This window comes from Elgaria multicarinata, chromosome 4 (genome assembly GCF_023053635.1).
Source record: "Elgaria multicarinata webbii isolate HBS135686 ecotype San Diego chromosome 4, rElgMul1.1.pri, whole genome shotgun sequence".
In the NCBI taxonomy this organism is placed as follows: Eukaryota; Metazoa; Chordata; class Lepidosauria; order Squamata; family Anguidae; genus Elgaria; species Elgaria multicarinata.
Genome location: NC_086174.1, coordinates 70,623,770 through 70,642,461, shown reverse-complemented (window position 1 = coordinate 70,642,461; position 18,692 = coordinate 70,623,770). Strand labels below are relative to the sequence as shown.

Here is an 18,692-nt window from a genome sequence, read left to right as displayed (position 1 = left end):
AATTCCATTGAAAAACAGTTTTGATCTGTGACAGCACATTGACACATGCTAATCATTGCTCAGTGTTGAGGTTCTCTAGTGTTGAACATGGATGGTGCCAACCAGCAAGTGAAGTTTTAATCTCATCTGGTGTTCAGATTGAAGAAGGAAAATTCCTGTGGAATTCCCTGCCTCTGGAGGTCAGGCAGGCTCCAACCTTGTACTCCTTTTGGCGCCTCCTCAAAACATCTTTATTCCAAGAAGCCTTTCCTTAATATGCAGCCTTGAATCTCTGTTTTTGCTTCTTTTAAATTTTGTTTTAACTGTTTTATTCTGTTTTTATTTTCATTTTATCTTGTACATCGCTCTGAAATTTTTCAATGGGGAGTGGTATATAAATATTATAAATAAATAAATTAGACACAGTAGCATCATCAGATAATCACCGAAAACACAAACCAGATTAACAGTTCACATAGGTTCTGACAGTTCTCCTTCACCTTAAATCTTCGTTTTTCCTATTTGTACACATTCCAGACCTAGGCAATAGGCTTCATTTGTACTAAAGAAAGCAATGCACAAAAGGGGAAGTGAGTTATTGAGACACTACTCTGTAATTTCCTGACCAATTTTGTCCCATGCCTACCCCAGATCTCCGCTGAGATCGTGCAAAGCTACTCTGACAACTGTATCTTCTTGATAAGACTAGGGAGCAATAGTGTCATGATTACAGTCACTTCATCTGTCATCACTTCTATTTTTAGTTCCAGTTACACAAGCAGCTAGTTAGTATACTTCTCTTAACCAAGATGCTTTTGTACCTCAAAAATGGCCCTTCTATATACGTGTAATTCAAACTTAAAAGTCATCTCTTTGTAGAGATCAGCCATAGCTAGTCTATCGGCAAATCACCATCTTCCAGCCTCAGTTTTCCATCTCATAGGATTGCTATAAGGAAGGAAGAGAGAAACATTATGAAACATGTAACCAAGACATGGGACTGAGGCAATAGTCTAAAGATAGCAATTGAGTGCATTCTCAGGGGTTTCCATTATGTTTTATGGGACAAAGTTTATAAGTTGAAATCTGAAATAAGTGTAATGGGTGGGGGAACATTTTGATTCATGTGTCTCTTCCTGGTTCTTTGTGTTGGTGTTGAATTTACACCATTGTGTTCTGTAAATATAAAAATAAAATAAAAATAAAAACCTGAATTTCACAGTAAGTTTAAAACACATACAAACCCAACAGTCTGCACAAGAAACTGGTATCATGAGTGATGGGGGCAGATTAGTCTCTACCCCAATGAAGTCTCTTGTGCAAACACATCTATTTTATTTCTATAAGTGAGTGTCTGCCATTCATTCAATTGGGAGAAAGTAAAGTGCTCCAATTTGGGGCATTGCCCTGCTCTAATGCTTGTTTGGCTTACACTGAGGTGGGGACCCCCTCCCCGGATTCTTTGAACATATGGGCCCTCTTCCTACTCTGCCTCTTATGATAAGCATCACGCTAGTATATAATTAGAATAATTTTAAAGGGCTCAGCTTTAGCACGTCAATTCTAACCATTAGTATAACCCTGGGAGGGCAGGAAATGGAAAGCATTGTGCCCACAGACCCTTCCATTGACACCCATCAATCTCCCTGCTCCTGCTGATTATTGAAAGTTTTTTTAAAAAATAAAAAAAGAAATGAAATGGAAAGCTGGCATACTCCAAAGCGAAGCATTGGCCTTCAGCACCATTTTTATTTCCATATGGGCCCTGGAGGCAGTCATAGAAATTAAAAATTGGGTGGCCACAGACCAACACTTCATCTTGAAGCACACCCACCCAACTAGAAAAAGGGAAAGGTGTGCCTGGGGGAGATAAGCAGTATCTGTAGGGGAGTTGGACAGGGGAGGGGCAGCATCCTGGTGGGCTGAGCAGGGTACTGAGGAGAGCGAGGAGTATTGTGCTTATACTGTGCATGTATGTGTGCATTGCCTGTTTCAAAGGAAGGTGTCTTATGGTGTGTGTTAGTATTTGTTTTGGTGTGTTGTGTTGTGTCCTTTACCTGGATCTGTGTTGCCTGGGTTGTATGTGTGTCTGATTCTCTGAGCATCACCAGTTTGCCTTCTGTGAAGTGAGTATGTTTAACATTATTTATTTATTTTTGGTATTTGCGGCTCAGGTCCCATCTTCACCTTGTATGCAATTTTTTGGCCAAGTTATTTGTCTCTGAGCCTCATCAGCTAACCTTCTTAGAAATGGATGTTGTGTGACTGGCCGCACACCCCATGGTAGCCATTTTGTGAATGCGCAAACCCCAAGCACTCTCAAATTTCCATGTTTTCATTTGTGTCCACTGGCCCCAAATGCTTGGGGGGGTGTGTCTGGTATAGTCACACAATTGAATGACAGAGGTTAAGATTACACGTCTGGATAGAATTATAGGGATTCAGATTAAAGCAATTATTCTAAAAGTTTAATTTTCATAAACAATGTCACTTTTCAGGGACAGTGATGGTAATCCTAAAGTCTGCAGCTCCTCCTCAGTAGCATTGATTGCCTGCATGCCTCCTCTGTGCTTGCTTGTGAAAGCCAATTCATGTATGCAAAAAAGTCTCTAATCCATCCATACAGACTGGTTTCCTGCATCAAGAGGCACACTTTGATCCAGTGTCTTCTTTGTGCCATGACGGAGCTCCAGTACACACATACATGCCCTTCTCCTATTCAGCATGTAGATAGTCCTTGACTCATGAGCGAGAACAGCCAATGCATTTCTGAAAGCACCAGCTTTAAATCATCTTCAGATTATTAATGTTCACCAAGCATGGTGAGCCTCCGGTTCATGGGCTAAATATGGCACACAGAAGTTCCCTATCCATCCCACTAATCTTCTTCCTCAGGCCCCATCTCCTCTTCCAGGCCTTGCCCTTTCCCCATCCCCAATTCTGAAGAGAGGCATCTCTCCAGGGAGTGGCTTATCTCCTGTCAGCATGCAGCTCTCAACATCTTGACCAGAGCCAATGCAGCCCTTAGGCTAAACATGGTTCTCAGTTATACATCCCTGCTGTAGCCCAAGTTATAAATTAAGGGGAAGCGAGCTAGGACTTTGTTATTGCTTAGCCTCAGCATGAACATTATCTCCTGAATTAGTATGCTTTTTTCCAAAAATAAAAATATCTCAGGCAGAAAATAATTCTGTTCCTTTCTTCCTTAGCAAGGCTTGATTTCTTTACCAAAAACAGAGGTTTCTGTACTTCTAATGTAATTTCTGCTATCATTATGCAGTTGTTCCTCCATCACATAACGTTGTGCCCAGAGAAGATTTTCAAATGCTGTAGAAAGAATTGGATTTGTATTTGTTTCGTTAACACATTTTTATCCCAACTTTTGAACATTATGTCTCCAAGTGAGGTTGCACTGTAAACGTGAAAAACAGTAGTAATCCAATATCATGAATCTACAATTAAAGCACAGGCCATTAAGCAAGATACAACAAAGTATGGGGAGTTAAATGCCCTTCCAAGCATTAATTTATTAATGAGTGCAGATTAGATTTTTGTATTGATGCAATTACAAATAGGAAGTTCAAATAAAGGACAAGAGCAATTATATCAAGGAAAACACCAACTGAACTGTTATATTGCTTTCGGCATTCTGCTTTTCCAAAGCTGTGTTGTTTATTTAATCCCCAGCGTTTAATGGGCAAAACACTTAACAGAGCATCGGTGTCACTGGAAACATGCAGTGACCTTCAGAGTCATCAATCTCCTCTATTCTGTTCATGCTAGCCAATTTCTAATAGTACCTGATGATTTTGTTTATGCAGTAGATTTCATAGCCTTTATTAGCTGGTAGTCGGCTCCTGGGATTTGCAGTATCCTACCTTGTAGTATTTGGATTTCAGATAATTTATACTTAAATTTCACTTTTATTTAAGTGAAGGATTATATCATGTCCAAATACATTTTGAGGGGTTTCTTTTTACAAGAAATTAGAGTAATTTTGTAAAAGAGGTATTTGGAATAATGAGCTATAATCCTATAGCTTCAGCAAAGGCAAGACAGGAGGACACGTCAGTACACAAATTAACTGCTGGATAGTGTTTTTCCATATTTGCCCAGTGCCCCTTATTAGGAGCTAATAAAGGGCTTTACTGTGGCGTTACACCCCACAAGTCAATTCCAAATGTATGTCTGCAGTGTGTAAGTCTGTGGTTTTTAGAATGTTGGCCTGAGTGGGCGGAGTTAGAATGTCTTGGGAGGGGGGAGTGATATATAAGGGAATGACTGAGGGGATTGGGATAGCTTGTTCTTGTTCTTTTCAGGGAACCTTTTCAGGGAGACTGGTTGGGTACTCTTAGAGTCTGTAGTGCTCTCTGTGTTTATGGTACTTAAGTTCTGGGAAATTTGAGGGTCAGTGTAGTGAGTGGTGTCTTTAGGGTGTGGTGTGCACGTAGTGGAAGTATATTAATGCTGATAATAAAGAAAGTTCAAGAGTGATTGTGTGAGAAAAAGGAAAGCGCGAATGTGAATGAGTGACCAGATTGTATGGAAGGTTTCAAAAAGGTTTTTAAATGTTATTTGAAACAAAGCTTATGAACGTTTAAAAATAAATTTTGATTGTTTATTTTAAAACTACCACAAAAATCCCACGTGTCTGTTTGGCGTTTATCATCTTAAGTTTACACATTCAGCACCCACTCTGACAATCATTCACCTAAGCAGATATAACTCACAGCGCATTATTATATATATTAAAATCCATTCTCCATTTTAACCCCTTTCTCCACATAGTTTGGAAGAAAGTGGGCTTTATCCCTTGCCTCGGGCGTATCAAGTGGTGGTGCTTGGCTTGAGCAGGGAGTAGCCTCGGCCGGGTCTGGTGTTCAGAGCCTGTGTTGTGGCATTTACCATTTTGCTTTTTTGGAGTGGTTGTTTCCTCACCCACCCATCCCCCAAAACAGTCATTGTGGCAAGCTACGATGCCTGCTTTCAAACAAAGTAAAACCAAAGTTAAGCGCGTAGCTTTGGAAAAGAAAGCAAAGCAGCAAACGTCAGCCTATAGATCCCTGCAGAGGATAGTTTCAAGGGTAAGTTTTTATTATAATTGTTTTAACAAACTTGAAATATAAAATTAAAAAAGGCTAAGAAGAAGAAAAATGTATATGCAAACTAAGGATTGTTCCATCAAATGCATACATAATGGTTAATAGATACCATAAATCCATAAGTGGCCATGGCAGTAATTAACAGGCTCTTGATGTTGAGTAAGGGTAGGCTCAGTTTGCTTTAGGGTTGCTGTTGTTGTTGTTGTTGTTGTTGTTGTTGTTGTTGTTGTTGTTATAACAGACTGTGTTTGAGATTTGTGTCAAAAGAATACTACTATATCTTGAATTAAACTGCAATAATTGTGCTGTTTCACAGTTCTTTGCAAAAATATAAAGAGAGTTCTGCATCTTGTTGCTAAACTATCTGAGATGGCATGTAAAAGAACCAGTGAAGGACAGCTCTAGAATAGCTGTATAGATAGTGCAGAATAGATAATGCATTCTTAAAAGTGCTGAATTACTGCTACATTGGCAGCAGAGGAATATATTTTTTGGATAACATTTCTGCCAGTATGATTCTCTTTGGGTTGGTCTTCAGTCGTGTAACTAGCTCCTCAAGGAACATCAGACGCACTGATGGCAGGCACTCTGATCTAGGGAAGGAGGTCTGTATGCAGAAGCAGGACTGCCGGTGTAAGTACAGAAGCCATCTACCACATTGCATGAATTTCATTAGGGTTTAACTCTTCAGCGCTCATTCTGATCCAAATCTAGATTGACAGTAATGCAAGGTGGACAAACAGGTTACACTTTCAGATGTGCAAATGAGTTGCACACTTATTCCTGATATGAACACGGAGCCCTACTTCCATACATGTTTATCCTTTTGACAGATTGGGTTATGGGTCTTTACTCTAAAAGACAAGTGTGGAAACTAAAACAAATATACCTAAATACAAAGGGAAATGGGTTAAATCGACCCTTGAGTGTTTGCAGTAGCCTGCAACTCTCTTCTAATTAATGTGTTTTGGTGCTTGGAGTGGCAGCAGCAGAACATGACTTAGAACATCAAGCACCGGAACAGGAACACTGTATATTGAACAACCTTTAAACATCCAGGAGTGCATTGAATCTTAAATCATCTTTTCCCCCTGTGTGCAATGGAGATGCCAGAGAGAGGCAGCTAACTTCTTACATTCAACATTAATTGCAGGGGTTTATAATTAGGCTGAAAATGGGCTTCATAGTAACACTTATCCATTGGCTTCAGTTGAGCTAGACCTTCTCAAAGACGTCAATTTAGGCAGATTGTGGATTGCCTTGTAAGATCCCACTTGCATGGTGGTCAGTTAATCTAACAGTGAGTTGTTTGTTAGAAAAGGATACTGGCAGTATTGACTGGAGATTTGTTTTTTCTTCAGCTGTGGCTGGAGAATTTTTATCACCACACTGAGATTGCTTAATAAGACTAGTCTTAAGTTCTATATTGACTTTTTTCATTACATATGGTTCTACCTCTTAAAACACATGATTTGAATTCCTAGGTTGCATTTTCCTTAGATTAGAGAACATTTACCACCACCACTAACCGCCTTAGCCACATAACTACTATTTAAACACATCAGGATTGAAAATTCTGACACTGGATAGATTCATTGTTATAATTTTCTAGAAGCTTAGCTTCTATTGCTACCTCTTTTTATGTTTTGGTTTACAGTGACAAAAAATACATCAAATTTCAATCTAATGTTGACAGAAGGTAATACATTTAATGTTCCCCCCCCCCCCTTATACAGACAAAAATATAGATGGAATCCATTGATTGCTTGGAGGTTTTCATTATGGTTCTTCATAATAACAATTTATTTTTAGGGCACAATCATATGCATGTTTAGTTAGAAAAAAAAGTCCTACAACTCCCAGCATTCCCTAGCCAGCACAAGTCTCAGAGTTGGAGATTGTTTTCCTATCTAAACATGTATAGGCTTGCACCTTTAGTCTCTTTTCAATAATATAAGGAAAGGCTTTGAGCAATATTGCTCTGCTTGTCCCTGGTGTGTGTGTATGTGTATGCCTTGCCTTTGGCTAATTTCAGTTGGTAAGTCAATTTTTCTGCTATTGCTATTTGCCACAGTTCCATATACCATGACTTCAGTGTTAAAAGTTCTGGGGCTTTCCAGCTTTTTACCCTGCAAGATGCCACCAGCATGAATACGATGAATTCCTTAGATGTCACTATTGCATTTTGGCATCTACATGTTTGCTTTGTTCCTGACACCATTATAAAGGAATGAATTATTATCTGCAGTTTGCTCTTAATATTCCAAGAGGAATAAGAAGCAAAATTTGAAGGTTGCTCTTGTGTTCAGTGGTCTGCGGACTGCGGGCATTCCTTGTATGGACTCACCTTTGAACAAAAGCACGTGTATGACTTTGCCGCATTTGGATAATCCCTCTCTTGATGGGAAGTCATCTGTCTTTAACAAGCTACCTGAGAGCATCTGTATTTGAAAGTACTTTGATTAGAAAATACCATACTTGTACTGATAAAAAAATAGTCATTTGAAAGTCAAAAAGAAGAGTAAAGTAAATTCTAAACCTAGGCATTTCTAGACAGGTCCAGGAAGAAATTACTATATTGACAATTATAGATCATACTATTATAGTTCATACTTTTCCTTTTGTTTGCACAATAGAATGTTCTTATTAAGAACTTGCTCCCTGATGATCAGAAATCTGTGTCTAAATCAGCATCTTATTACACAACCCCTGCAAGATCTTGTTGCGTGCCACACTTTGTTCATGTTTAAAGTTCTAATTCTAAGTTTTCTTTCAGAGAAGCTTGCGTCTTAGCAGTATAAGCTTTTGGTTTGGATGGAAGTCTCTGGAGACCCTCTTGTCAGCTTTTAGCCCACTCTTTAACCTCTTTCTTGTTTTGTTCATCCATTTGAGCCTTATATGTTGTCCATTTTGAGCTTCATCAGATGAATGTTTTATTGCACACTCATTACTGGGCACTCATGGATTTTTACAGGTCCCTCTCACGACGACATCTGCCTCCTATGTGCCCCACCCGTTTTAGCCTTCTTCATGCCACAAAAAAACATCCCAGTAAGTCCGACTTATTTTTAAAGATGGAAGTTGCTGCTATCTCCTGCTGTGTGCAGGAGAAGCAGCGGGATCAAAACGGCCCACTGAATGGGCCACCTGCACGTTGTTTACTTCCTCTCTCAAAAGAGAAAGTAATGAGGGACAAATGCGCAGGTGGAGAAGTGACAGCAAGCAAACATGATTCTCCTCCATGTGATGATGCTCTTTGCCTGTCAATCTCTTTCTAAGTAAAACCAAGCTCAGCCATTTAAAGGTTCACTTCAACTTTTGGGGGAATATTCTCTGGTATATTGCATCTAATTTATTGGAGGGTATGTATGTATAGGTTCAGTTGCACAATCTATTTTAGGAAAAACTATAAAGCCTGCAATTTGGGAAGTTAAACATCTATTGAATAAGAACTGCGTGCAATACTGGGACAGTGAAAGATGACACAAAATGTAATATGACAAATGTGTTGGATCTGGACAGAGCTTAGTCAGTCACATTCCTGGAAAATACCTTGGGCAGATAGGTCTGATGGCATTGACTGAGCAGGAAACTAGAAAAAGACTATTTCCGTCACTATCAACATCTGTCTTGTTCTCCTTTATTATGGCAAGTTAACATCCTGCATCCTCAAATAACAAATTGAGGATTAATGCTGACATTGTTTGCAGGTGCAGTTGATTGTTATAAAATTGCTGGAGTTTGATATATTGAGCACTTCTCTCCCCCTCCCTCCCCCTTTCTGCAAGGTTAAAAACACATACCGTACAACAGTGTTTCTTTCTGCCACTTTCCTCCAACAAATGTTACTGCACTGGCCTTGTAAAACAAAAGGCTTTTAAATGGGAACATAAGAGTGCTGAAACAATAAGCAGCATGACTAACCTGCTTAATTTGCAGCATCAGTGATGATTGTCATCTTTCTCAAGCACCAAGGGAGATAAAAGAGAAGAAGTCCTTGCACACACAGACTTGAAATCTAAAGGACAAGAGATAAAGAGAGACTGGTGTGCGTGGGTTTAAAATAAAAAAAATAGTCACCAGTTAGGAAGGTATGGAAGAGAGGGCATTAATCACAAGAGAGATCTGAGAAAAGATTAGCTGGAAGAGGATGTTGTCATTCAGTCTCAACACAGAGAAGCCTTAATTAGGAATCATAGAAATGTTAAGGATTGGAATGGACAGCAACATTCATTTGCCCCATCTAGGTCTCCAATTTAGGGCCAAAAAATGTATTATCTTGAATGTGTGATCACAGCTAACACATCTGTTTTCGTTTGTAAAAACTATCTGTGTGGAAAGGGTGATCATGACTGGGACAGTAGCATAGGGAAGGGCACTTCAACCACCCCTACCCCCAACCCATGCTATGGTTCAGATGAAAATCATCCCTTCCCAGGTAGTATTTGCATGACTCTCCATTTCAGTGGGCACTTTTTTTGTCAGGACTTTGGTAAAGGGGGAAAGGGTTAAAGTCCAACTCTCATGGTCCTGATCCTGATCCCACCACCACCTTCCCATGGATGTTTTTTAAAAACAAAAAATGGATGTGTTAAATGCAGTCACACACTAAATGTAATGTGTTGTTTTGCCTAAGGCCAAATTATGCATACCCAAAGCCCAAGCAATCCTGTGTCAGTCAGCCAGCACTGTGCTGCAGATGGTGAGCTGGTGGAGAAGACTGAGAGTTGGAGAGCTTGTAATAACAGCTCTCGGGAGATTTGGCAAGGTATTTGAGCAAAACACTCTGCCATGTAAACAGCTATGGAAGCGGGGGAGTAAAAATGTATTTTGCCTCTTTTTGGACAGAGAGAGGAGCAGGAGAAATGGAAAGGGCTGAGGACAGGCTTTACTTATTTTCTGACTCCTCTCTCCTCTTTTCCTGCTCCACCTATTTTGCACAGTGGGGCAGATGTGTCAATTGAGGACTAGTAACTATAGTGGAGCACATGCAGCACTACATTAGAGAAAGAAGTTGTTGTGAGTCTGACAGCTGTTTCCTATTGTACGTTTTCCCCCAGGTGCCTATAAAATGTTTTACATGTACCAGTAAAACTGTAGTACAGCCTTCTCCAACCTGGTGTCCTTTAGATGTGTTGGATTGCAATAACCATCACCCCCAGACATCATGGCCCATGCTGTCTGGGAACAATGGATGTTGTAGCCCCAACACATCTGGAGGACACAAAGTTAGAGAAGGTTGCTGTAGTATATGCACGTGGAAAATCCACGTTTCCAGGGACTTGTATTGTATAGATCCATGTAGCAGGAATTTGGAATGGCTACTGTATGATTAATGCATGTATGTGGTGTCTTGCATATAAAGCATCTGTGGGGTTGAGTGTCTTGGCAGAATGACAATGCAATGTCCCCTTCTCGAAGCTGTGCTAGCAATCCGGTCAGTCTGACATCCATCCCTGGGAAAATTCTGGAGCAGGTTATAAAGAAGTCAATCTGTAAACACCTTGAAATCAATGCGGTGATCACTAGAAGCCAACATGGATTTGTCAAGAACAAATCCTGTCAGACTAATTTGATCTCATTTTTTGATTGGGTAACCACCCTTGTGGACTATGGGAATGCTGTGGACGTCATATATCTTGACTTCAGCAAAGCTTTTGACAAAGTGCCCCATGATATTCTGATTAACAAACTAGCTAAAAGTGGGCTAGATGGAACAACTATTAGGTGGATTCACAGTTGGCTACAGAATCAGACTCAAAGACTACTTATCAATGGAACCTTCTCAAACTGGGGAGAGGCAACGAGTGGGGTGCCGCAGGGCTCAGTCCTGGGCCCAGTGCTCTTCAACATTTTTATTAATGATTTGGACGAGGAGGTGCAGGGAACGCTGATCAAATTTGCAGATGACACCAAATTGGGTGGGATAGCTAATACCCTGGAAGACAGACTGTGGAATGAGTAAAAAGAAGCTAAAGGCAAAGGTAGAACCAGGCAATCTTCAAAACGGAATATTTACAAAAGTTTATTTACAGTGCCAAGGTCCCGCCTACGCATTTCCAACGCAAACTGCGCTCTTCCTCAGGGCTGTTATAGAGTCCGTTAAGTTGTCTGCAGAACGCAAGAATAAATCTGATAGGGTCCCCTTAGAAAGAGATTTATTCTTGCGTTCTGCAGACAACTTAACGGACTCTATAACAGCCCTGAGGAAGAGCGCAGTTTGCGTTTGAAATGCATAGGCGGCATCTTGGCACTGTAAATAAACTTTTGTAAATTTTCCGTTTTGAAGATTGCCTGGTTCTACCTTTGCCTTTGGCTTCTTTTTACTCCCCCACGGGGTTTTCCTTGCTTTTGCACTCACAGACTGTGGAATGGCCTGCTGGAGGGGATTCATCAACTTAACACTCTCTCCAAGTTTAAGATAGCTATAAAGACTAGTCTCTTCTAGCAGGCCTACCCAGATGAATTTTAAACCTAAGACTTTCAAGATGCCCTGATTATTATTTTAATATTATATTGGTTTTACATGCTCTTTTAATTAGTTTTGATTTATGTTGTACTGTTGTATTAATGTTGTTCCCCGCCTCGATCCAAGGGGAGAGGCAGCTAAGAAATATTATTATTATTATTATTATTATTATTATTATTATTATTATTATTATTATTATAGTGGGTCACTTCTGAAATAGCTGGAATTAAGGAGCAGGGTACACAGCCACTATTCTGGGAAGGCTATTTAAAATTCTGGATTGAGCACAGTTTAATTAAGAACTAAATTAGCTTTCTCTGAAAAAAGAATGAAGTCTGGTTAGGGACCAATTCACGTTGACAATGTTTTTAAAACATTTTAAATTATTATTTTATAAGATTTCCTTTACAATCAGTTACACATTTATAGTTCAAGTTTAGGCTGACATAGGCTGGTCAAAGTTATGCAAATTTTGCACTGACATAGGCTGGTCAAAGTTATGCAAATTCTTCCAGGTAAAGGTGCAAGACAACCCAACTGACCCCAAAATCTGAATTCAGCAACCTGGTTTGCACATAATGATAACCTAAAGTATGGGTTGTTGTTGAATTGTAGTTTGTCGTTATGTGTGAACTTGCACCACGGTTTAACTTTGGGTTGTTACCCACGAACAACCCAGAGTTCACAACAAACCATGGATTCTCTTCCTGGGTTGTTCAGGGCTAACAACCGATAGTTAAACTATAATGCAAGGTTCGCACATTAAATGAAAACAGAAAATCTTTGCCACCCTCCTCAGTAGACAATATAAAAGGAGCACTACACATTATTAGGTTAGGGAAAGGATATGTGTTTTTGTTTGTGTCGTAAATTGTTTGGTTACCCATTACAGTATGTCTATTAAATATTTAGAGCAGGGATGGGCAAATTGTAGCCCTCCAAATGTTTTGGCCTACAACTCCCATCAACCATAGCCAGCCTAGCCAGTGGTTAGGGATCATGGGACTGCAAATTGCCCATCCCTGGTTTAGAGGGTTTGGCTGTATTCCTATGCACACTTACGTGTAAGGCAGGCCATGCAATGCAGTTGGACTGCGCTGTTAGAAAGCCAATTTAAAATAAAATAAAATATGTTTTATTTTTGATAATATGTGTTGGCCTTCCCCAGCCTGCAGCCCGCCAGGTGTTTTGGACTTCAACTCCCATCAGTCCCCACCAGCATGGCCAATGGTCAGGAAAGCTGGGATTTGCTGCCCAAAACATCTGCAGGAACACCAGGCTGGGGAAGGGTGGTATATGTATTATACAGATGATACTTGTGTATCTTGCATTTTTCATCTGTTTTTGTGTAATATAGTATATGTGTAAATTAGCATTTTGCTGTGGTTTATGGCAGGTACAAATAAATCTTCCTGTGCAATAGAATGATTAAAAAAGAAGAAGAAAGAAACTGATTCTTTACCAGGGGTGGGTTGTCATAATGGAGTCAATGTGCAAGTGTAAGCAAAATGTAGTCAATACTGTGTGTCTGCTCTTTTCCACCTACAGAGCGCTGAACAGATTTCAGCATTGTGCCCGAATTTCCATGAGGCTCAGGTAAATGGTATGGAAGGAATCAAGGATATTCCCCCTCTAAAGCCGCTGGCACGTCAGCTTACAGATGCAGACCGACTTCGGAAGGTCATCCAAGAGCTAATGGACACAGAGAAATCCTATGTAAAGGTAATAGATATGTTTGACATCTTTATTTTTCTCTGCATCTCTTCCTCTTACTTTTTTGGCCACTTGTTGCATATTAATCAGTAGTGCTTACTTCATAGTTTCGTCTTGGAATTGCAACTCCTTACACTTTGGATTTCCTGAATTGGATGTACACACAGAAGCTTCCCTAGGCAGGCTTTTGGAAGTGTGGGGGCAGAGGTCTCGCAGAGATTTCAAGTCAAAATGGGAGAATGGGAATGGGAGGCGGAGAGGAAGAGGATGTGGCAGAAAGAACATGATTGTCATACCACCAAGTTTGGAGCTGCCCACTGCTAAATCTGCCCCCGTACACTCCTGGTGTGCAGCCCCAAAGAGATCTTCCCCAAGGAAATGCTTCTCTCTTCATAAAAAAAAGGTTCTCTCCCCCTGCTTTAGAGTGTTGGTGTGTACATTTAGTGATGTTATATTTTATTTATTTATTTATTTATTTATTACATTTTTATACCGCCCAATAGCCGAAGCTCTCTGGGCGGTTCACAAAAATTAAAACCACAGTAAAACACCCAACAGTTTAAAACACAATTACGAAATACAGTATAAAAAGCGCAACCAGGATAAAACCACACAGCAAAGTTGATATAAGATTAAAATACAGAGTTAAAACAATAAAATTTAAATTTAAGTTAAAATTAAGTGTTAAAATACTGAGTGAATAAAAAGGTCTTCAGCTGGCGACGAAAGCAGTACAGTGTAGGCGCCAAGCGGACCTCTCTGGGGAGCTCGTTCCACAACCGGGGTGCCACAGCGGAGAAAGTTATATACACACACACACACACACACACACACAGAGAGAGAGAGAGAGAGAGAGAGAGAGAGAGAATTTTCCATAGCTGCCTTTGAACTCAAACTAATAGCTATTTCTATTAGTTCAAACAATAGAAGTTCAAACAATAATTCTAGAAAAATAAGGGCCCGGATCCCAATGAAAACTATTTTTCATCACAATTAGCTCATATATCCATGTGAATATTATCAGAGGAAGTGGGGTTTTTAATCATATCTTGAACTAGTGTAACTGGGTATGTAATTTTGTTACCCTATAGGATCTGAGCTGCCTCTTTCAATTATACTTGGAGCCTCTTCAAAGTGAGACCTTCCTCACTCAAGATGAAGTAAGGGATTTTGTTGTTGTTGTTGTTGTTTTAATTGCTTTTCAATCTTTTGCAGTGTTATTTTTGCAGTGTTATAGGCATCATATCAGACCTGAAAGAAAAAGCACACTTTGTTTTTTCTATTTCCTGCATTAGTCATGTCCCAGTTATAAAAGGTTGACTGCATTTCTGACAAAAATGTTTCTAAGAAATCTTTGTTTCAGAAACCACTTGTTCTTTTGCATTCAGTGCCAAAACTATTATGAGACAAATTCATTATTGTTAAGTCTCTCTTTGTTTATCTTTAGCAACACATTGATGGATTGTCTTCTCTTAGGCAGCATTACTGCAAAATATAAACAACTCACATTCTCGATATTTGATTTCTTCCCCTTCTTATAGATGGAGTCTTTGTTTGGCAGTCTGCCAGAGATGCTGGATTTTCAGAAGATATTTTTAGAGACCCTTGAAGATGGAATTTCCTCCTGCTCTGATTTTAACATGCTTGAAACCCCTTCTCAGTTCCGGGTAAATACATAATCTCAAACTCTTCACATGCCTTAAGAATGCATTTTGATAGTAATGCTTATTACCTTGGCTTCTTTTTCTCCTTCCTTTCTCTCTCTCCCCTATTTCCCTTGCCACTTGTGTCTGTTCCACTGGTGGAAATACACTACTGGATACAACCCAGAATTTTCTCCTTTTGTTGTGGTGGTGGTAGTCTTAGAATAGGTGTGGGCAAGTTGTGGCCCTCTGGAGGTTTTGGCCTTAGTCCAAAACATCTAGATTGCCACGAGTAGCTCACTCCTGTCTTAGAAAGGCTTATAAGATAAAGATCCAGTGAAGTAATTGCCAAAGGTTGAACTATGTTTGCTTTTTTCCAGGCACTTTCTTCTTGCTTTCTTCACTTGTGTCACCACCACTGAGGCAAATGCTTTTGGATGCTCCTTACCCTCACAATCCTTTCTGAATTAGTTCTGTTCTGTTTGCTATCAGGTATAAGCAGCTTCTAAAAGTAATGGGAGCTCCTTTGATACTAGTAGAGGCATACTTTCCTTCATGGATTCAGTCAATAGGCCAAAAGAGATAGGTATTTATGTCTGGGATTCTCCAGCTTTTTACTAGTAAGCCTTGCTTAATCTGAGAAGCAAAACTGTCTATAACTTTCCACAACAAACCAAAGGTAGACCTTTTGTCTGCACCTCTCTTCTCAAGAGGCTGGCGATGGGAAGACAGCAGGTCAATGAGGGAAGGGGACCCATGGAAGCTTAAGGCTGAGGGAGAAAGAAACCAGACCTTATTAGGGTTGTCTGACTAATGAAAGGGTGCGCTCCACATTTGGTGCTATTAGATCTGATGTTTTTCAGTGGGGGCTCACATGGCTTGACAGGCATGTAGAACTTTCCATCAGCTTTGGCTGGTGTGCTAATGGTAGATATGACGTAGCCATTGTGATCCATGCACTACAAACACCACAGTCGTTGGAAGGGAACACTATAGCTGTTGATCTTGCAAATTAGCCCTCCATCTTTCTGCATAATTAAGATGTACAAGAACATAGTCTGTGGGTAACTGGTAGCATTGAGCTCCTCATCATGCCTCTTTGAAAACACTTGTATTGCATTATGGAGTGCCTCTGATTATTTTGAGAACCATGACCCTGAGGCATACACACTCCAAGCCTAAACTGTTTAAACTTAAGTCAGTCAGTAGTCTCTGAGGGATTCTGAGAACTGTAGATTTACCACCAGCACTGCAGCACTTGGTATTTATTTGGTATGAGCCATGACTTCTAAATTGCTCTAAGTTTGTCGTGCAAAAATACCACTGTTTTGACACTTTAGGAACTATATTGTGCTAAAGCAAGGTTCTCAAAAATGAACCTTCCTATCCAGGAAATGTTTCCTTTTTCCTGGATAGAGTCATTTTATATTATGGCAGGCAGCACACACATGCCAAGCCATATCACATGCTTGCCTGGTCTCCTTAATCCCACCTAGAATTGTATTAACTTGATACCCATGACTGCTCAAAATAAAAAAAGTTATTACATTAGAAGGAGAAACCGTGAAGTGAAGTCACCTTGCTCTCTTTCTAATGCACTTGTTTTATTTATTACATGTAAACCTCATGAAGTGTTTATTATCTGTTTGTTTTGATTATTAGACATCTTTTCTTTTAGATAAATAGAAAGGCAAGGTATAAAAATTTTCATAACTATGTGTAACTGTTAGAGTAGGTAACCGCTGCATTTACAATGCAGAAACAAAAGGAGTATCATTCCTAATATTTTGTTTTTGCAGGGTATAAAATAGGTATATGTAGAGGAAAACTACACACATTCATAATTAATATGCTTTTCTTTGTTTATTGATAGCTCTAGAGTTTTCCACTTATTCCCTCTTGAGTTGTTGGTGGTTTTTTTAAAGATATCTTTGGGTTGTTCTTTGTTATTTTAATTGTTGTTTTGAATTTGGGGTAGGCTGTAAACATTCTACATGAACGATTGAATTAATGAATAAATGTATTTATTTATTTTTAATGAAGGATACTAGTTTTTCCTTGATGGCTAGTTAGGTACAGACAGAATGTATTTGTATCTCTTCTAATCTTCTGATTGCGTTGGTTTCAGAAACTGCTGTTCTCTTTGGGAGGTTCCTTCCTCTATTATGCTGATCACTTCAAATTATACAGTGGATTTTGTGCAAACCACATCAAAGTACAGAAGGTTCTTGAAAGAGGTAATTGTCTTGATGTAATCTATGCATGTGACAGATTTGAAGCACAGAAACAATTATTTTTTGTAGTGAGAGTACTAAGAATATGATTTTTGCATTAGTTTTTCAGTGTGCCCTCTGATTGACATCATCAGCAGCAGCATAATATATTTATTTCTTAATAAGCTTCCTAGTGTAGTATATGTATATTAAAAAAGTGGGGTATAAATCTGTATAGAGACTATGCTACAAAGAAGTCACTTGTAGATGAAATGCAAGTTTACAAACCAAATTTTGTCCTTTCTGATCTCCTATTTTATTTATTAATGCCAAGGACATGAATAATTGTATCACTTTAAAATTGCTGCTCCACATTTGGTAAGTCCAGTGAAAACAGATCATAGCTAGAGCTTGGTCTGAAGGCTCATGATGCAGCAACCTTATTGAAGCTCAGCTGGTCTGGCTGAGAGACTGTCTGGGAACCCTACGTGTGCTGCCTTGAGTTTCATGATGGAAGAAAGGCAGTATTTAAATAAAACACGTTAGTAGTAGTTACCATTCATAGTGCTATATTAAGAAATAATAACAGCAACAACGACAACAACAACACAGGTTCACAATATTATCCCATGGCGATAGTGCAGTCATATCACTATGAATGCAGCATTCTGCTATCCACTGTGACTAGCACCAGGATGTATAGTAAAGAAAGATAATTGTGTTGCTTACTACTGCATTGATGGGCTGTGCCAAGATAGAGATGAGGGGGAGTCAGGGGATATGAACTGTTGAATCTTGATACTGTTGGCTCTAGTAAGCTTCTATAGGGAAACAGGTTAACCACAGGACTGTCTTCACAGCACTGGGTTGGCACGCTTTTGCTGGTGCGCAGCAGTAGCAATTTGTCCTAACAACGGGAGGCAGTGCGGGCTTTCTGACAGCCATTAGGCTTGATGGATCTGCCCCCTCCCGCAGCTTCCGGTGACCAATAGGAGGTTGCCTTCCACCCGGGAACGCTCCCGGAGTGACTTTGAGCGAGGACGGACTGGCAGAAGAGCCAGGGTGACCTCGCACTCATTGGAAAAGTCAGGATAAGTCCCTGACGTTTCAGCCATGCATCTTCACCTCTGCATGGGAGTGTTAGGTTTCCATTGTTCATTTTGGAATGCTAGTGTTTTGTTTTGTTTTTTCTTTAGCCAAAACGGATAAAGCTTTTAAGGCCTTTCTAGAGGCTCGCAACCCCACTAAACAGCATTCTTCCACACTGGAGTCCTTCCTCATCAAGCCAGTTCAGAGAGTGCTGAAATACCCCCTGCTCCTGAAAGAGCTGGTATCTCTGACAGACACTGAAAGTGAGGAGCATTACCATCTCACAGGTATTTATCATTAGCTTATAAACTTGGCTTGAGTTCAAAGTGCTATTTAAAAACTGCTGTGGCTCTTTGTGTGCAGCTCATATCTGTAGCACTGAGCTGTTGGAAAGGGAATCTTCTTACACAAACAATTCAGTGGCTGAATTTGGATGTCACCATATACACCGTGGTATGTCATGATGGGAACAAATGTAGTTTCC

At 39.8% G+C, this 18,692-nt stretch overlaps 1 protein-coding gene across 1 annotated transcript in view; it reads left to right on the top strand.

Annotated features, from left to right (window-relative positions):
* Positions 1–18,692, top strand: part of TIAM2 (TIAM Rac1 associated GEF 2) — a 100,128-nt gene that overhangs the window by 66,401 nt on the left and 15,035 nt on the right. The window contains exons 15-19 of the mRNA XM_063124527.1: positions 13,099–13,272; positions 14,355–14,423; positions 14,805–14,930; positions 17,035–17,143; positions 18,316–18,495. Of these exons, the coding sequence (XP_062980597.1) occupies positions 13,099–13,272; positions 14,355–14,423; positions 14,805–14,930; positions 17,035–17,143; positions 18,316–18,495 (658 nt within the window). The remainder of the gene's footprint in view (positions 1–13,098; positions 13,273–14,354; positions 14,424–14,804; positions 14,931–17,034; positions 17,144–18,315; positions 18,496–18,692) is intronic.